Source organism: Lutjanus erythropterus, chromosome 2 (genome assembly GCF_056507025.1).
Source record: "Lutjanus erythropterus isolate fLutEry1 chromosome 2, fLutEry1.hap2, whole genome shotgun sequence".
Classification (NCBI taxonomy): domain Eukaryota; kingdom Metazoa; phylum Chordata; class Actinopteri; order Lutjaniformes; family Lutjanidae; genus Lutjanus; species Lutjanus erythropterus.
In genome coordinates, this window is record NC_139318.1 from 33487485 (window position 1) to 33506585 (window position 19101).

At 39.6% G+C, this 19101-nt stretch overlaps 1 protein-coding gene across 1 annotated transcript in view; it reads right to left on the reverse strand.

Annotated features, from left to right (window-relative positions):
• Positions 1-18165, reverse strand: part of necab3 (N-terminal EF-hand calcium binding protein 3) — a 65507-nt gene extending 47342 nt beyond the window's left edge. The window contains exons 1-2 of the mRNA XM_084737742.1: positions 17754-18165; positions 6600-6624 (exon numbers count right to left, since the gene is read on the reverse strand). Of these exons, the coding sequence (XP_084593868.1) occupies positions 6600-6624; positions 17754-17876 (148 nt within the window). The 5' untranslated portion in view covers positions 17877-18165. The remainder of the gene's footprint in view (positions 1-6599; positions 6625-17753) is intronic.
• Positions 18166-19101: the final 936 nt, after the last annotated feature.

The following is a 19101-nucleotide window of genomic DNA, read 5'->3' on the forward strand; positions in this document are numbered from 1 at the left end:
CATGAAAGAGTGCAAGAAATGTCAGCTTTGGTTGTGCAGACAGTCAGTCAGACACCTGCCTCCAGGTGGAGGTCTTGCACCAAGCAGGATTACTCACTTAGCCGGGTAACTTCTAAAATTCCCTGAAGTTCCCTGAAGTTTTGCACTCCCAATAAGGGACTCCAAGTAGTTTCACTACATTTTGCAGTAACTTACTGGTAATTCAGCTATGTTCATATTTGCATAGTGGTTATAACTAGTAAGCTACTGCAAAATGTTGTGAAATTACAACAAACATTAACTGAAACAGGCTTAGATTGATTTTTTTTGCAATTCTTTACAGTCAGCTCTTATCTTTGACAAAACTATTCCAACTCGTCCATTCACGAGCTTCTTTCACAGTCGAGTCAGCGTTATTTACATAGCCCAAAATCACAAACCACGAATTCGCTTTAAAGGGCTTTGCAATCTGCACGGCACACAACACTATGTATCTTTAGACCCTAAATAACTCAAAGACCCTGTGTTATGAGCTCCCTTGTAAACTCAGACAATACTACCAAATAGAAAGCTTGCCATTAATCCAGTTTTGCTTTTTTACGCTGAAACACACAATGCAACACACTGTGCTGCCCCAGTCTGTGATTTTAGACAGTATGTCGCCATTCCTCAAGCAAAAGAGGCGTGAAGTGTAACACAACACTGTGTGACTGCGTGTCCCATTCTGCCATCTCACCCTTTTTACACAGATGTTCATTTGGCTCTGTTACTGCCTCTGCTGCTGCACCAAAGACAGAACAATGCACGCCCAATCCATGTTCATGCACAGCAAGCTAGAACAATGGCACAACACTTCATACCTTGAACAGTTTGTATGAAAAGAGCTGCAGCTAGAAGCTTGGAAAAAAGCTCCACCTATTGTTCTGTTAAAGCAGACTTGCTGTGGTCAAGAATAAACATTTATACCTGGACTCATTTTTTGGCCACTTGAGGTCACTAACGTTGTCTACTGTTCTCTGCTGGACAGACAACATGTCCTGTGATAAGATGTAATTACTTGATACATTGTTAAGGGACAGTTCACTCAAAAATCAAACTATATATTATTTCCTCTGGCTTGCAGTGCTATTCATCCATCTAGATTGCTTTGGTGTGAGTGAGTTTTTGAGATATAAGTCCTAGAGATGCTCATGTCAACGCAGGATGTAAACATTAATGGCGTCCTTCTCGGCTGAGCTGTAACCTCTGGTCCATAAATTGAAACACACGTCCCTCTGCTCAGTTTTACAGTGGCAACTGTATAGTTCCATAGAAAGAAAATAGTTCCTACATCAACCCACTCACAACACGGTCTGTGGATTATCTTGAGTAACCAGGTCATGATTTCTGGAAAGAGATATTGAGGTTTTCAAATTGTTTTGTGACTATCTATCTGCATCACAAGGAAACAAATTGTATGTGCTGACGAAGACCATGGAACACAGTGGAAAGCTCCAGAAAAATATAGCACATGGATCTTGAGTTGGGATTGTTTTGTTATATCTAATTTCATCCAATAAAAGTCAATAAAAGGAACAGATGAGACACTTTAACATTGTGCAGTACATTAAATTACACTCAGCTACAGACATAAGTTGAATAAATTACTGTTTTATTATGCGAGACATTCTACTTGTGACGCCCTCATCTTTATTTTGTTGATATTACATACACAGTTTAATCCCTAAGGTGTTTATTACTGGAAGATAAAGAGCAGTGAATGCAGGGAAGTATATTATCTTTGTGTTTTCCTTTTATATTAACACTCCTCCATCCTCCCCCCTCTCACCACCATCGTTCCTCCACAACTGGTTCAGTGATGACAGTCTTCTCAGCTGAGCTCATTATAATAAAAATCTAACAGTGAATACATTTGGCTTGAAGCCACAGAACAATTCACCGCGTACAAGACTCGTCAAAGCGAAGGTTAAGAGCTCTTGAGAAGTAATTGCAGTGGAGGCATGCTGATTACATTCCCTGTAAATGCAACAAAATCCCACTCCCGATGTCCACTCTTTGTTGATTTGCTTTGGCACCTTATTTCATCTGTTGTCAGACAGAAATAAATATCTTCGTGGGCAGGGCATTCTTAGCCAATGCAGAGGCAAGGAAGATAGTTATTATTACAGACAGAATATTTAAGATCTCACGTGTGGTAAAGCAATATTCCTTCATAAATATGTGGTGTCTCAGGAAGATTTTGCACAAGGAACTTTCATATTAGTTTTATTTTTTTCTCTGATGCAATATTATAGCAATAACATGGGAGAGGTCTGTTTGCAGAAGATAAATCTGATAAACACTGCATCATTTTGCACCACAGGATAGTTTCAACAAAGAAAAGTAAATGTAGTAAAACAATGACTAACCTCAGTTTTACAGAATCAAGGACAAATGATTTCTTTCTGAACTCCGCAGTTACTGTTTTAGTCGATAACGAACTACAGTCACACAAACGAGATGAGACTCTTCATTTTGAGAAAAATAACCCCCAGCTGAATGGAACAAGTTCAGTCAGTTCACTCGTTTAAATCTACAAAGTCGAGACAGTCACTCAAGTAAAACTGAATGAGACAGCTCGAGGAAAAGTGGGCACAACAATAAAGTAATTTAATCGCAATACAACTCCTGGATTGAATTTAGCTTCACAGACGGATGATATGGAGCAGAGTATGAGTATCCAGGGGGTAGTGAGACAAATCTCAGCTTCAGCAAACCCTGTTTGATCCCCTGCAATGCCTCTATAGATTGACTGCCACAACTTAAAAACCTGCAGCACCCTTAAGGTCCCTATACACTGAGCAATAACAGTCATCATACAGGGCTACTGCATGTCACACAGTGTCAGACAGAACAAACATCAGCCTAAGAACTACTGTATATTTAAAATGACAGAAACCATGTTTTGGAAAAATCTGATGTGTACTTTGGTTTTTTAGTTTGGCCCATGTCCTATCTATTTAGCATTAGGGCAGGATTTATAACCTACACTGCAGCCAGCCACCAGGGGGCAATCAAGATGTTCTTATTTTCTGTGTGATCTTATAGAGACTTTTACAGCCGACATAATCGAAAAAGCTGCGCGTGCATTTCGGCAACAGAAGTAGCGCTCTCCCCCGCAGTCATCCAGATGAGTTACCAACCCGCAAAAGTTGGATTAAACATTTCACCAACACCAAAATCACCAAAATGTCTGTTTGTTGAGTCTATGATATTATAGAATCGATATTCCAGTGGTCGATATAAGTTGTTCAGAATTCCGACAGGATCATGACGTTTCAGAGCAACTGGTGGCATCTACGGCTGCAAGTTATTAAATGTGTTGACTGGAAAACTGCTCGTGTTTGCAGCGGCCCGTTGACAAGCTGTTGTGGTCCGGCATTCTTCCGTTGCCAAAGTGCACATGCAGCTTTCTCATTGTTCATAAACTGTAAAAGGATCTATTCCAAAAAAGACAATATCCCTACTAAGCTGTTTAATGAAAATGAAAATAATTATTCCATTAATATTCCAAGTTACATGCAACTGTGCATTCAGTTAATGCAGTGACATACGGTATATCCTATGGCATATCCAAAAATCTTTCAAGAGTCTTTCATAATATTTAAAAGTAGTTGTGTTTCTCCTTCTGACCAGACATGTGAGTTTTTATTTGTACATGCAGCTCTACCCCAGCCTTGCAAACTGTAGTTGGGTTGTTTATAATGTCATAGCTGATCATAAATAGGCAAGTGTCTGTGCGTCACAAACAGCAGTAAATACCCCAATGGACCCCTCCAAAGTCCCGCCCTGTTTTACTCTGTGCTCCAATAACAGTTGAGCAATCTTGGTACCTTGGTCAACTTTCTCCTTTTCCTGTAAAAGCAACATAAAGACTCATAACTTAAATTAGCGAATGTCAGGAAACAAAACGCTAGGTAACTAGCTAGCTAATGATTGATTGATGATCGATTAGCTAGCTAGTAAGGTAGTTTTTTTGTGAACATTAGCCAACTTAAAATGTGAATATACCTTAATTTTACAGGTCCACCAGCAATGCCATTTAACTATCTTCAAAATTTGCTTTTCTTTTCAACATAGCACATAACATACCAAAGTACAGGAAACGGGAAAGGAGAAGCTTGCTCAACTGTCCTTGGAGCATAGAGTGAAAAGGGGTGTGACTTATTCCAAATTTGCTGTATACATGTCTTAAGAATGCTCTTAAAACCTGAAGATGGCTTAAATGGAAAATGTTATTTTAAATATAGCATATCCAAACAGAATATGCTATTTACATGACACAAATTTGGAATCTTGTCATATTCAGAACAAGAGTGAAAAATTAATGTGCATGTAAGCACAGTCATTTGTATATTTTGCCCTTAATTTCACACACTGTTAGAATTGTGACATAGGGCTTTATCTTCTGCCTGGCACAAAGCGGCGCGCAGCGCAGAGCTGTTATGGTTGCTATTTTCTGACTGATGCAACTGTCGTTTTCTCGCCCAACGTCCACGTTGAGCAAGTAGCAAATGTACTTATGCTCCTCTGTGCGCTCACGGGTGTGTGGTCTTAAAATGAGGTGTGGTGGTGGTGATGGTTTACAGCATTGTTATCTGGAAGCAGCAGAAAGTGACTGCACAATTAACCAACAGAAATCTGGTCTAAAGTCAATGGTGCATCATTTTCCTGCTACTTCAAGGACACATTATTCAGATAGTAAGATGAGACTATACATAGGCAGGTTCACACCACACTATGCTTATGAGGCACTACAATTAATCTGCAGTCAGGTTAAAAAAAAGTTAACATTCTGATTAATAGATTGAAGGAGGGTGGAACAGGATGAAGCTGTGTGCACAAAATAGACACTGTGACCACAGATCTGTAATTTGAAAAATTTCAAAAGTTGAAAAGGCCACACACACACACACAGTCGCAGTTCATACCTTGAAATCGTTTGGAGTTAAGCGGCTGTAAACTTCCATCAGAGTTATCTGAAAAAAATATTTCCTCTGGGGAGTTTCTTCTCTCCTGTCTGTTTATAACTGCAGAGTTTTAGTTTTTCTGCCTAAATATTAACAATATTTGCCACAGTGGTACAAGGAAACAAAACTGAAGCCTGTGATCACTAACCCATCGCTTAAATGATGTCAAGGTGATTTCTTTATTGTGTGTTGTATTGTCTTTAACAATTTACTTTAATGAGAGAGGCTGCTTTCAATAATTAACCTACTGTACTGGAACGTCCCAGCAGTCATCCTTTTGTGCTTTGGATCGTGCATCAAGTGCACACACACAGAGTTAGGACATGGGGAGACGCTTCATCCTATTTCACCCACCTGTAGCCCATCCATTATTAATACTAGTTTTAATTTTTTATGTATTCTTTTCATGTCTAATTTTTTATCAGCCAGCTAATTTGACCTGGAGGTTAAGTGCTAGATCAGTGTTTCTCATCCCTGGTCCTCAAGTACCCCTGCTCTGCATGTTTTAGATGTTTCCCTGCTCCAACACACCCGATTCAAATGATCAGGTTGTTGTCAGGCTTCTGCAGAGGCTTGATGACGAGCTGATCATTTGAATCAGGTGTGTTGGAGCAGGGAAACATTTAAAACATGCAGAGCAGGGCTACTTGAGGACCAGGGATGAGAAACACTGTGCTAGATGAATATTTTTGTCTCCTAATGCTATGATTTGGCCAACAAAATAATAGCTAATGGCTAAGATGGCATAACAAGCTGGTCAATATTGCACAGGAATATTTTGCTTCAATTAACAATATTTACCATCAAGACTCACAGACATGAAAAGTGCCAAATTTTCACTATAAGGTTCTAGGTATTAGCAGTCTTCACACATAAACTGAGGCAAAAATGTGTGAAATAGACTATTTTCACTGCAGCCGCATTGATATGAAAGCTGGGCAAACACAGGTGTTACCAATAATACCAATTAAGATCCTATTCTATTCAGTGCAGCAGAGTCTTCCCAGTAAGGAAACACTCACAATAGCAGCACCCCAACTCTGTTTGACTTGAATGGAGCCTTAATTGGTATCATTGGTAACACCTGTGTTTTCTCTATTATTTCATGTCAAAATGTCTGATGTGGAAAAAGATCTATTGCTGAAATACGTACATTCCCGCTTGTGAAAGGAAGCAGGGGTTCATGGGTGTGTGTGCATTTGTCAAAACTGAGGTTACCCTGATTGCTCTGGCTAATAAAGCCATATTATGAGTGATTCCCTGCTAGAAAACACAGCATGGCTCAGCCCGAGTTAACATGACTCACATTCATTTGTAGACAGCGTCAAGTCATGTGTGTCGACACTGACAGAGAGCTGCTTTATTTTATGTGACGTGTTCTTCCACTCGTAGCTATAATCCAGAATCTTAACATCGTTTTAATTGGGCAGAGAAACTTGCCGGAGCATGAAGAGGAAAGGAGCTTCACTTGACGAGCCATTCATGTAAATCCTTCATTTCTCCGCCCAGATTGTCTGAGGCGTACTAACAAGCAGAAGAATGTGGGGAAACAGCAAGCATGCATTGTGACAAATTATTCATCACAGAACATGTTATGTACTCTTTACTCACCGTTTTTGTCTGCTCGGCGGAAAATCTGCAAAAAAAAAAAAACAGGAGGGAGGAGAAGGTTATTATCTGTAGCCAAGCATCGCTAAAATGATTCCTGCAATAAGAGGATCCAGATTATCAAGAGTGATGGCAATTTGTCAAAAACACAATAAGATGTTTGACGTCTGCTGCCGAGGGTTCATTTGTTCTGCTGCGCCGAGCAGAAACATGAGCAAGGACATTCACAAAGAACTGTTACACTCTGTATGTGTGACTCATGTTAGGTTGAATGGCATTTGTGTGGTAGTATGTGTCAGCTGTAAAATAGGTTGAACAGTTATTACTTCTGATGTAAACAGTTACCCCAGAGGAAGGACGTAAGGCCACTGAGTTGCAAAGAGGAGACTAAATGGACGTTATCTTGCAGGTGCATCAGTATTGATGATTACATAAGGGAAATCACTTTTAAATCATATTTCTGTGAAGACAGGTTTAATGCGTAAATTCTACAGTAAGTATTCTTTGCAGTGTCGACATGCACATTAGATGTGTTTTTAATAGACTGTTTTTTTAACACTAGTAGGGTAAACACAGGTCCTACCAATGATACTAAAGGAAATTTGTTTCTAGACATGTTATGCGTAAAATAATTGCTGAAAACATTGTGAACTATGTAGTACTGAAGCTTGTTAAACTGTGTACTCAGGATATTTTGGTTCAAATGAAACACTGAAGCCACATGTCCCCAAACACCATATGAACTATAGTGCATTAGCATGTAGCATTAGCAGTACAAGTGCAACCTGGATCGTTTAGTTCACCCGCCACAAGCAAATTGACTCTTGTTGGTCTGACCTTCATCCTACCAACATATTAACATACATGATCTACTGACTGAGGACCCTGAGGACCCCCAAAACAAACAACATGCAAAATGTTACTTAATCCCTCTGAAAAGACACATACACACACATATGATTCATCGATTAATCCATATGGGGTCCAAAACATGCTGGGTGGTAGTAAACATTTGTTGATTATAGTACAGAAGAGGAATGACGATGATTTGAGGCTCATCGGTGGCACCTATAGTGTAGATTCAGGAAAGAACATGAAGCTCTGAGCACTAAAATCACTAAATATCATCTTTTTAAAAGATCGACTCCAAGCATCAGTCACGTCTCCCGCTCCTGTCGCAGCCAACTGCATTCACAGGCCGGTGGCTGCGACTGCGAGTTGAAACTCAACACCCACCACCCCTGGCTTCATCCATACCTGATTCAACAGACCGTTTTAACTGCAGACATTTTAACACATCATAGAAGGAAAAGCACAGGTGCAATTAATAACATTAATGATGGCTGAATTACAGTTTGATGTTCCAGTTCTATGGCCATGTTATCCTGCATGCTGCCTCATTTACTGCCACATTAAACAGCACCATCATTAGGGTTATTAATTACACCTGTGCTTTTATGACAAAATGTCTGCTGTGAAAAAAAGGTCCATTTAAGCTGCTGCTGCTGCTGCCAGCTGCTGTTTGCTGGCCAGAGGCCATCACTGCATTGCAACCTTTGAATGTGCCTAAATGTTATTCGATTTAAGCTGATTCATTACTAACTACTTAAATTTCAAACTGAATCAATTTTCTGTTTGTTCTTTTGCAGTCTAATTTGTTGACATATGTATACAGACAAAACTGAACAGTCATAATATGTCTGGCTCCTTTCACTCGAGTCCCACCGGGGGTTTCTGGTGCACGATGAGATGGCTCGTGATTAGCAAATGACGCCGCAACACTGAAGTCAGTTGTATTTGTTATAATAGCAAATATGATAAGGATATTGCTGAGTGAAAAAAAGGACAAATGGACACTAAATGGAAAAATCTGTGATATATTTATTGTAATAAATCATAAAATGACCAAGATATGTCATTAGAGATCAAGGAATCATAGTAAGTTGAGATACTCTTTTCTCCAAAAACAGTACAGTGTCCTGCTTTTACATTTCTATTCTGGGCTGAAATAACAGCTTTTATTTGCCCATTTCATGTTTATTAGAGTTCAAATTAATTCTGAACGTTCACTGAATCGGTTAGTGTCCGTTTTTGAGTCATAATAAAATCATTACTAATCTTTTAGAAGGAGTAGATGGTTATAACGGTGAAACTGGGCAATATGTTAGTGGAGTCTGGCAGACAGTGAGACAGGCAGTCACTGAAGCTCCAGAGTGTGTATTTTCGGAGCAGTGGGCTTTTGTTTTCAGGATAACAGGCTTAACTTTACATTAAGAGACAACTGAGAAGTATAAACAGCCGATCATCTCACAGCGTAGGACTTATCATTGCTTTTTATTGTCAGTTTCTGATGTTGGGTAGATCTTGTGCTTCCGGCAGCAAGCCCAAGCTTCGAGTCTGGGGAGGAAGAGTCAGGCAGGAAAATACTTGCTTCAACCATAGATTGTATATTAAATTTTCAAACTACAGTCTATGGCTCCAACTCGCATTTGGATTGCTCTACTCCATTTGCGAAACTGATTATTGCTGTTAAAAGCTGCCACCTCAAAAACTATCACAACATTGCATTGCAAGCAAAAAGTCTGTTCTCTTGTCATATGGTACAGATACTGTTCTTTACAGGTAGGATTAGCAGGATTTGTCCGAACTGTTTGTAAATGCACCGGAAAGATTGTGGAGTCTAATTCCCCGGACATCAAGAATTATGTTTATGAGTGTATACAGATTAGAATTTTTTTTCTTATTATGCCTTGAAGGTGAGATTGTGTGCATGCAGTTATGCACGGAGTAAAAAGCACAAAACCTCAACCCCTGAAAAATGAGGAATATTGTTATTTGTTGATGTATTGATGGTTTATTTGATAGGGATAGATACAGCAGACATAGACAAGTTGAGAGCATAATGTTTGTAGTGAATGATAATTTCAAACACCCATTAGAAGGGCTTTATGAAAATAAGAGATTGCAGCAGTGTGGCAAAAAGCTGGCAAATTAAATACAGCAACGTCATGAAACCAAACAAAAAAGAAGTACAGCCAAAAACAATAAAGCGTTTAAATACATTACGTTTAAAAACTAGACGCGTGTCCATGTGATAAGGATGAAAGCAGGACTGGGTGACATTTGTGCAAAAATATGCTTTCGAGGATTTATTCTTTCTTGCTGATGAAAAATTGACAGTGTGATCATTATTCTTCTGATTCTGTGACTGGTTTGGAGTTGGCAGGGATTATTGTAGTAATTGTCATGGAGACTTATGGTGTGAAAAGTCTATTTTGAACAGAGGTTTTAAAAAATTCACAACCGCCAATGACAGCAACAGCAAAACACAGCCATGCTTCAAAGCAGAGGGACATGAACGCAGACGACGCAGATCAGCTGAAATAAACAAAACAGTGGCTTCAGTACGGATGAGTGACCAGCACTGGGAAAGCCATCAACACAGACAACATGATTTTAAAATACATTGCTGTGGATAATAAAAAAAGAAAAAGAGATTTGTTGTTTAGATCATGACTCCACATTGTTATTTTCACTCACCGGCTTCATTTCTGAGATCTAACGGTGAAGCGGGATCTGAGGAGCTGCACAGACGGCACCGGGCAGCCGCATAAACAATGAGACAGGTTTGTAACCATAATCACTAAGCCATTTGTCTGGACTGAAAATAAAGGTTAGTGTCCCTGAAACACCCATTATAATCATCCAGGGAATTGTTAAGTTTCATACACACACAACTAAAGAACGACGGATCAAAGTTGGACTAGTTTGAAGTAGCGCTTGAAAGTTAAATTGATGTTTGCAATGACCAGTTTGGGTAACAGTTTTAATGATCACATTTATTTTCATGTCACAGAAGTGGTTTAGATAATTGGACCAAACTGGGGAAAACCTGCTTCATTATAAACCACTGTCAACTGGAGTTTGTGACTTCATGTTGCATTAACAAAGGTGATGACTAACATGTAACATAAAAAAAGGAGGATGAAACAACAATTTCCCAAAGTCAAAATGTGAATCATGAAAAGAGGAAAAGACAAGTGAATCTGCAATTATTTTCAACCTCTGCTTTACGATTTAAATGTCATAATTCTTTTAATTAATTTAACAAACGGGGGCTCTCTCACAGGGTAACTGTTGTATTTTTCAACCTGGACCCTATTTTCCCATGTTTTTGTGTCTAAGAGTCTAATAAGGACAACAATTTTTTGGACTGAGGGAGAGTGCAGGAGCTGGAAGAAGCAAAATAAGCTAAAATGTAATTTCTCTGGACAGCACGTCCACTAAAAGTGCTTGTTTTTGCCACCGACCAGCTTGGATTGTTGTTATAAGAGTAGAGAGGATCACTACTGGGACGGTGGTTTAAGACTAAGGTCCTTTTTGTTTTGTATTGCTTGTTTTAGTTTAATCACTCTCGCCAAACTTACCAGACTCTATTTAAAAAACTGTAATTTTAACATCACTGTCATTTTCATTCGAACTCCACAGAAACAAAAAAACAAACTCACCAAAAACATCTCAGCTCGCCTTTTCAACTGTTCCAGCAATCACCAACTGGTGTTGTTGTTGGGTCAAAATAAACCTTTAATTCACTGAGGTATGCTGGACCTCCTTCTTGCTCCTCCTTCATGTCTAGAAATAAGGGGTTATTTCAACCAAACCAGAGTTGGTGATTGATGGGACATGCTTTGTATTTTATGCAGTCATGCCAATAAAGCTAATGAATTGAACTGAACTGACAGTGAGAAGATGAGTCAAGACATTTTTGATGAGTTTTATTTAGTCTCTGTTGAGTTTGAATGAAGATGATGAGGACCATCTTAAAATTTCAGTTTTGTGAAGGGAGCTGGGTGATTTCATGATAGCAATAAAAAAGCTGTTTCTGATTAAATAAAAGGTATCTAACTCTTTAAAAAAAAGGTCACACTCAGTCTGCACAGATCTTGATTTTAATCTCAGTATTATATATTTGTGAAATGTACCATCTTGGCTGAAAAAACAGGACTGATACTTGTTACAAGTACTACTAGTAGGTAGTAAAAAAGTAATGACCAGAAAATGGCTGAATAAAGAGTCTCCCACAATCACTGAGTGGATAGAAATAGCTAAAGAAATTTATACTATGGAACAATTTACTTTTTCTCTGAGACATGCTGCCAAATATTTGAATCTGAAATGAGTTCTTTATATACTTTTGCTTGGAGAAACCTTATTCTCTTCTGTATAATTTCTTTTGTACCAACAGAATGGACATCTCCCTCCTCAGGAAATCCTCTGGCTTTGCACAAATCAAAGTCACGGATCAGACTTACAGGAAGCTGACGGGTAATCGAGGACACAAAGGACCCACAGATGTTGACACTGCAGCGTAACCCAGATTAATTTCAATTTTGTTTTACATGTCAGGCATTTCTCTTCACCCATTATGACCCTGTTTGGTGTCTGCTGTGTTACAACCCCAACAAAAATAAAGTTTAAAAAAAAAAGGTCTATCTTTGTAGGTATCATTTCCATAATAATGTCAGACACTTAACTATCTGAGCCATTCAGTGGAAAAATAGGCATTTTTAGAGGAAGTACTGTGGCGATGCACAGTTGCTCAGAGGGATTATGTTGTAGCTCAGTTTCACTTTTGCTGGCTGCAGTGCTCTCCCTCACTACTGGACCAGTTTCAAAAACCGTTGTCCCCATTAGTCACTGAGACACACAAACGTGGGGAAATAGGGTCCAGGTTGCAAAACCGCGGTTACTCTTTAAATTAACAGTTAATAAGACTATGATGAATGCAAATTTCACGGTTATCAACCAGAGGCACAAAATTCAGCTGTGAATGTATCTTCATTATAGATCAGAGAAGTAGAGGAATGAAAGTGGGAAAATTTGTGAGCTGTGCTGTTCTATCGATTCTATCCCACTCCCTTAGCTTGTCGTTTCCGTTGTTATGTAGCGGTCAGGACTGACATGCTCGTCAGCTTTGACCTACAGGTTATTAATAACAGCAGAACCTGCCCCCCCCCCACCCCACCCCCACTTTCATTCTCCATAGGTCAACAAGCTCAAGATCTGCACATCTGCCCTCTGTCTGTCAGTATCTGTCTCTCTACAGCTTCAATCCTGACTGATAATAAGAGCCGGGTCATTTCAAACCACTTCACACACACAAGAAACTCATTGCACTATTTTTGATTCCTCTGTCTAGACTTGAAGGTGACTGTCCCTCAACCCTCCTTATTCATTACATGAATCTATTCATCTTCCACCTGAAGGTATCAGACCTTCTTGCTTTTGGTTGCAACTGTACTGTACACTACATCATTTCCCTCATCAGTCAGCAGTCTTTTCTTTTCCCCCCTGGCAGTGCAGCCAATCTAGGCAGCATTGTTTTCTCCCTCCGGCTTGATCTAATAGAAGAGGTACAGTGCGGCTAAACTTGTTTGTTGTTTGGTTGTGTTGTTTGGCTCTTCAGTGTCAGCCGACGATAATGCATCATTTACAGCGAGCCCAGAAAAGGTCAGACCTGCTTCCCAGAGTGCTGCTGCTCTGATGTCATGGTGGCAGGTGTTAAGACAGTGGGTTTTCTCAGCCTCTGATGACACACTGTTTTATGCAGGGCTTTGAGAAAGAGGAAGCCGGAGCTAATGATCATATTTTATTGAGTGTAGTGTGTGCCATGTTTTCTTCTGGCCATTTTTCTTGGAGGCTTTCTTGTTTTTCCTTCAGCTCAGAAGCAGCCAAGCAAGAGCAGAGGGAGAAAAGATGAACATCAGGAGAGGGAGGACACAAATAATGTGCACGAGAGAGAGAAAAAAATCTGAAGAAATAATGATAATCAAGCGAGCTTCAGAAATGCAGAACCACAGTATACACAAAACAAAGCCATTAAAAAGCAACGAATGTGGATGAGAAAACCACCTCCCACGACCATCACCACAATCATTAACTGTCCCTGGCCTTTGATCAGGACGTCTTTTGAGGCATCGCTTTGTCCTTCACTTTGGGAATGTGAGTCAAATAAATCTCTGCGTCTCTACCACCATCGACGGGCTCATTACCTCGACAGAAGGACTCGATACAGATGGACTATTGATGTATGGCTCTGTAAGTAAAAGACTATCTGTCTGCTGCTTGTACACCTGGGCAGCATGTTTTTAAAGGAGCACTGCGTAGGATTCTGTGGCATCTAGCATTGAGCTTGCAGATTGCAAACACCCCATCTCACCCTTCACTTAGGAGAACCTAAGGTGGAAATGTGCATAGACATGAAAGACCAAATACAGAGCCAGTGTTTGGGCCACTGGTGGACTTTTTAGGTCCTGCAGGTGGGCCTTGAAATTCATGAATTACCATAAGGTATTTTTGATCAATTAAAAAAAGTCATCAGAACTAATAAAACAAAGGATTTAAATTATGTGTAATGTTTCATCTATCTGACCTACTTTAACAGGTGTTACACCGTATTTGGTGACAGTCACATTAACACCAGAATGCATGTAATATCTCTTCATTGCTACGCCTTGGCATTCTTAAGTTTGGGAACGTCTGATCTAAATTTTAGACTTAAAATGCCTTAAAATGTCTTAAATCCAAATTTTGACAGATCTCAAAAATTATTTATTAATAAAGCTAATGTCACTTTTTTAAAGTTTAGGGCAGCCCCCAAATGGTTGGCTACACCGTTAGTTTTCACCAAGTTTTCATTAATCCATTAATCACGGACAAAAAAAAAAAAACTCTCAAATTCCATGCAGGAGCTGTGCGTCGCTGTTAGGCACAAGGATTGTTGCAACACATCTCTTGTAACACTGAAGTCGCCAGTACAATTCTGCCAACTGTGCTGTAGCTGCCATTAGCTAGTTAGCGATCCTGTTAGTCTGTGATACAGCCTCAGAGACCGATGGAGGACGATTTGATGACTGGGAATACAGTACAGTTACCAAGGTGATGTACAGAACCGACTCCATGGACTTGAACTCACAGCTACTAGTCGACTAAGAAAATCTTTAGTCGGATGCAGCCCGAACTAATAATAATGTTGCATTTTCCAGTCTCACTTTTACTTGTGTTTTTGGGAAAAAAATTGCCTTTATCAAAATGAAACCAACATGGAAGCACCCTCAGCTAGTGTTTTACTAATCAGTAAAAATAGTTTCTGTTGACGTTACTTTCATCTAATACCAGTAAGTGCAAGTAAAGCTAAATCTGGCTCCACAGCAGCACATTTCGTGCTTGGTTGAAGCCTATTTAAAATAACAAATTAGAAGCCTCACCCTCTGCAGGAAAACACTCAAATTAGGAACTCTGTGCTTATTAGAGTCATGTGGGAAGTCAGAAAAACATAAAGCCCCTGTAAAAAAAACAAAAAAACACCAGCAAATGCCTGCCATCACACGCTTTCATACTGAGAACACAAAAGTCTGGCACCAGTATGATCCGCTCTGCACTAAAAACCTCAACTCCTCAACTCCCAACATCCTGACAGCGTTTGGATCGACGTCAACAATAAAAGCGAATGCGCTCTGGACTTCACACATGGCAGCTAAACATCAGTCATATAAAATCATATCCTTCACGCTTTTTTTTGCCAGAAAATAGGTCTTAAATTGCACCTGCAAATGGTCTTAAAAAGATCTTAAATTTACTTTGTTCAAACCTTCAGAAACCCTGCCCTTAAATGTTACACACCAGACCATTAAAATAAACTGGTCTGGTATAATTACAAAGAAAATATTCTCTCTCCGTAGTAATTAAACTGCGTCACTTGGAGACTATTGAAAATCAATGTGTACCAGTGCAATAATAAAGTTCATCCCCCAGCATCATCTCTGAAAATCAATCATCATTGATCTCCTTTACAACTTTTACTCCAGGCACACAAAATATTTATGCTTCTTTTTCAGCTCATTATAGCTGACCATTTGACTTTATTTGGCCTAATTCACACTGTGGGGACTGATAGAAATATCATCCCAGCACAACTCAAACTGTCAGCTTTCCCAATGGAGTCATTTAGGAAACCTACATGCAAGAGTAAGATTTTCAGTATCAACAAATTGTTTCTGCTTCACCAAACAAGAGTTTTTTTTTAAGGAAAAGGTGAGGTGAAAAGAGACAATGAACAGACAAGTACAGCAATCAAAACCAACACAGCATGACCTTTTTTAAGCAATTCCAACTCAATTATGTTTTTAAGCAGGGAACCATCAAGCAGAGCTCCATCAACAAAAACCTCAGGGTTGAAGACTAAATGCGGAGGCACTTCGGTGCTGCACCACGTTCGGGGACAGCATGCACACAGTGACAACTCGGCAAAATGTGAGTAATGTGCCCTTATTTAGACAAGGCTGTCTGTGTACTGCATTAGTGACAGAGTAGATAGGAGGCTGTCAGCTCGTGAAAGCTCAGCGTTGGACACGGCACTGGCCTACTGCCCTGACAAGAAAGACAGAATGTGATGGATGGATTATGACTGTGTTGGTGGATGGTTTCTAGTGCAGTGTTGCAGGTTAATCAGGCAGCAGGTGTTATTGGTTTAAGCTCCTGTTGCGGTAGGTGTGTCTGGGTGCATGTTTGTGTGTATTCATATGTGTGTCTTTTAGTGTGTGTGTGTGTGTGTGTGTGTGTGTGAGTGTGTGTGTGTGTGAGTGATGGATATAGAAACAAACAGAACTCATAGCACTCAATAACCAAAAATCAGTGGCATCAAAAACACAACAACATCCTAAATCAAGCTCAATCCAACTTTCGCTTACATAACCTGAGCTTCAAATTGAGAAAGATTAGACCTCTCTTTAGACCTCAGTTTAGTTTTTGCTCTAACCCGGCATTAAATTTAATTCAGTTGGGCCAAAACTCCAATTTAAAATATGATGCATTAGGTCTTTTCACTCTAAATTTACACCTGAGGAGGTTTTTTAAATGGCTGCCTTTTTGAGACGGATTCAGCAAAATAATTCAATTCCTCCAGGAAGGTTAAGGGACAAACTCATTTCAAATGAGCTTCATGATGTGTCTTTTGTTTCTTTCACTAGCTGATCCAAAAACACACAGCCAGTTGCTGCCAGGCAGTCTCCATTTTTCTTACTGTGCTGTTGTCCATTTTAATCATCTATCTTTTTGGCCATATTACTACATTAACTCGACCAGCAAGTTTTTCTCAGCGGAGGAGAAATAAGCGCTTCTCTGCCAAATCATCATGAGTAGGCAATCTAGGCTAACTAAGTTTTTAGCTAGCAAGTCATCAATGTTGTTGTCTAGTTGGCAAACAGTGTAACAGTTAGCTATTATTTAGCTTGCTAGCAAACAAAATGATGTTTTGTTCACCTTTTAGCTTGCTAGTAAACGATCTAACATTTTTTAAAGGACTATACTCAGACCTACTTGGTCCCGACAGGACTGGAATGTATAATTTATTATATTTATTCTAATTTGGTAGCATCTCCATATTGATTTAACCTATTAAATTTCTACTGAACTATTAGTTTTTAATTGTGCAACAGAGCTCTGCTCAGGCTAATTCTGAACTTGGTTTACTCAATTTAAACCTAGTTTTGTTAAACTGATTACAACTATTTGTAGATTAAATTAGTCTTTGTAAGTGGAACTCAGACATAAAGGTTTTTGAGTGTGTGTGCGTATGCGTGTGTGTGTTGTTGCATAAGGCTTTTAAGGACCAAAGGTGTTTGTGTGTGTGTGCTACAAAAAGAGGAGAACCCCCAGCAGCCCCTAAATCTGTCCAACTGTGAGAGCTTAATTTATCATGCAGAGGCAGCAGCTGCAGCTCTTCCTACTTTCCTCTGACACACACACACACACACACACACACACACACACACACACACACACACACCTAGAGCCAAAGACTGTATCATCTTTGGGTGTGTGATGGGGGCATCAACATTTGATAGAACATTTCTGATTTCATTTTCATGGAAATTTCTGGAAAGAAACAAGCAAAAGAATCAAAATCACAGGTTTAAACTGTTTGCAAACTGTGCATCTCCATCATATATATTCATGATTTTATCCACTTTAAATGCATTTTGACTTTTACAGTTATTACAAAACACTGGAATTAATTTAAGTTTTGATAAAATAGTTAATAGCAGCAATAATCTGGTGTATAAATAACACTTCTGACGGTGATGTATGAGTACTCACATCATGGAAGATAGTGAGCCCCTGTCCGGTGGTGTGCAGCGGCTGCTGTTGCTGCTGAGCCCGAAGATGCTTCTGTTTGGCGGACTGCAGGCACATAGTGATCATCTCCGTACAAGCCAGCATCTTTGAGACGGGTCGAGACGCACCTTTAGTCGGGCGGATCGCTCAAACTGTTGACGGTGGAAAGCTGGTCGAAGTAAAAGTAATGACGGTGGAGGAGAGGCTGCGGGATGCAGGTGTGACAGACGCCAAGTGAAGCCAAGCGAAGCAGGCGGGGACTCGGAGATGCGCCGCAACTTTGTGGTGCGCTGCCGAGCAGAGCTGCCAGGAGCCCCTCCTGCTCCCGCTGGAGCCGCTGTGATTGGCTCGTTTATCTGCGCCGTGCATCTGGATCAAACTGTCACCTTCATCATCATCATCATCATCAGGACCAAATCCTCCCGAGCCGCTGATAACCTTGCAAGAAGCAAGAACCAAGAAGCAAGAAGCACAAGTTATCCTCTTTTTACAATGCTGCAGAAACTGAATCAAAACTATAATTTGAATATAATATTTTTTCAAGGCAGCAACTGACATATAAAGATGAAAAGTGTTCTCTTATGTCAGGCATCTTTTCGAGGTCAAATCTGCAGTCAGCCAACTGTTTAAAAAGTGACTCACAGAGTAAGAAATATGGACAATGTGTTTGAGAAAATATGGGTTTTAAATTACAGCTACAACATCATGATGACTGTGTGGCTGAGCGCTCCCTGTAATTATCATGTAGGCTACACCCAGGCATGTATACAAGTGTGCTGTTTCCAGCCTGACTGTCATATCTCCCCCTTTTGTTTTCTTTTCTCTTTCTGTTGTTGCCGTTTATGTGTTCTTGTTTAATTTAAAAAATGTGATCAAAATTACTTCTATGATGGATTTTTAATTTGGAAGCAACTAAGCTGCATGTATGAAAGTTTCTTTTGGGAGGGTAAGTATAAAAATATTTAAATTCAAATGTAAAGTTTAACGTTGTAGAAGATGATGATGAATTCATGTTGACGCCACTCTTGACTCTGAGCTGTAAAAGTCCAGCAGATCAAATTTTAACAGACGCCGCCATCTGCTGGATGAAGGGAGTCACTGCTTTAACCTTTAAAAAACAGCATATTCCATCATGATTATTTTCCACTTCATTAATTATTCAGTTCCACTGAGTTTTATTCCGTTATTATTAAAACTGAGTGGTGCCTCTGTGGTTGTTGTTGTGGTTGTAATTCAGGCAGAACAGACCAGTGGTCGTTTTTCACTTCCTGTCTCAAAACCTAATGCAAAACAAAGTACTGTTGTGAATAGAGGATTAAACATGAGGAAT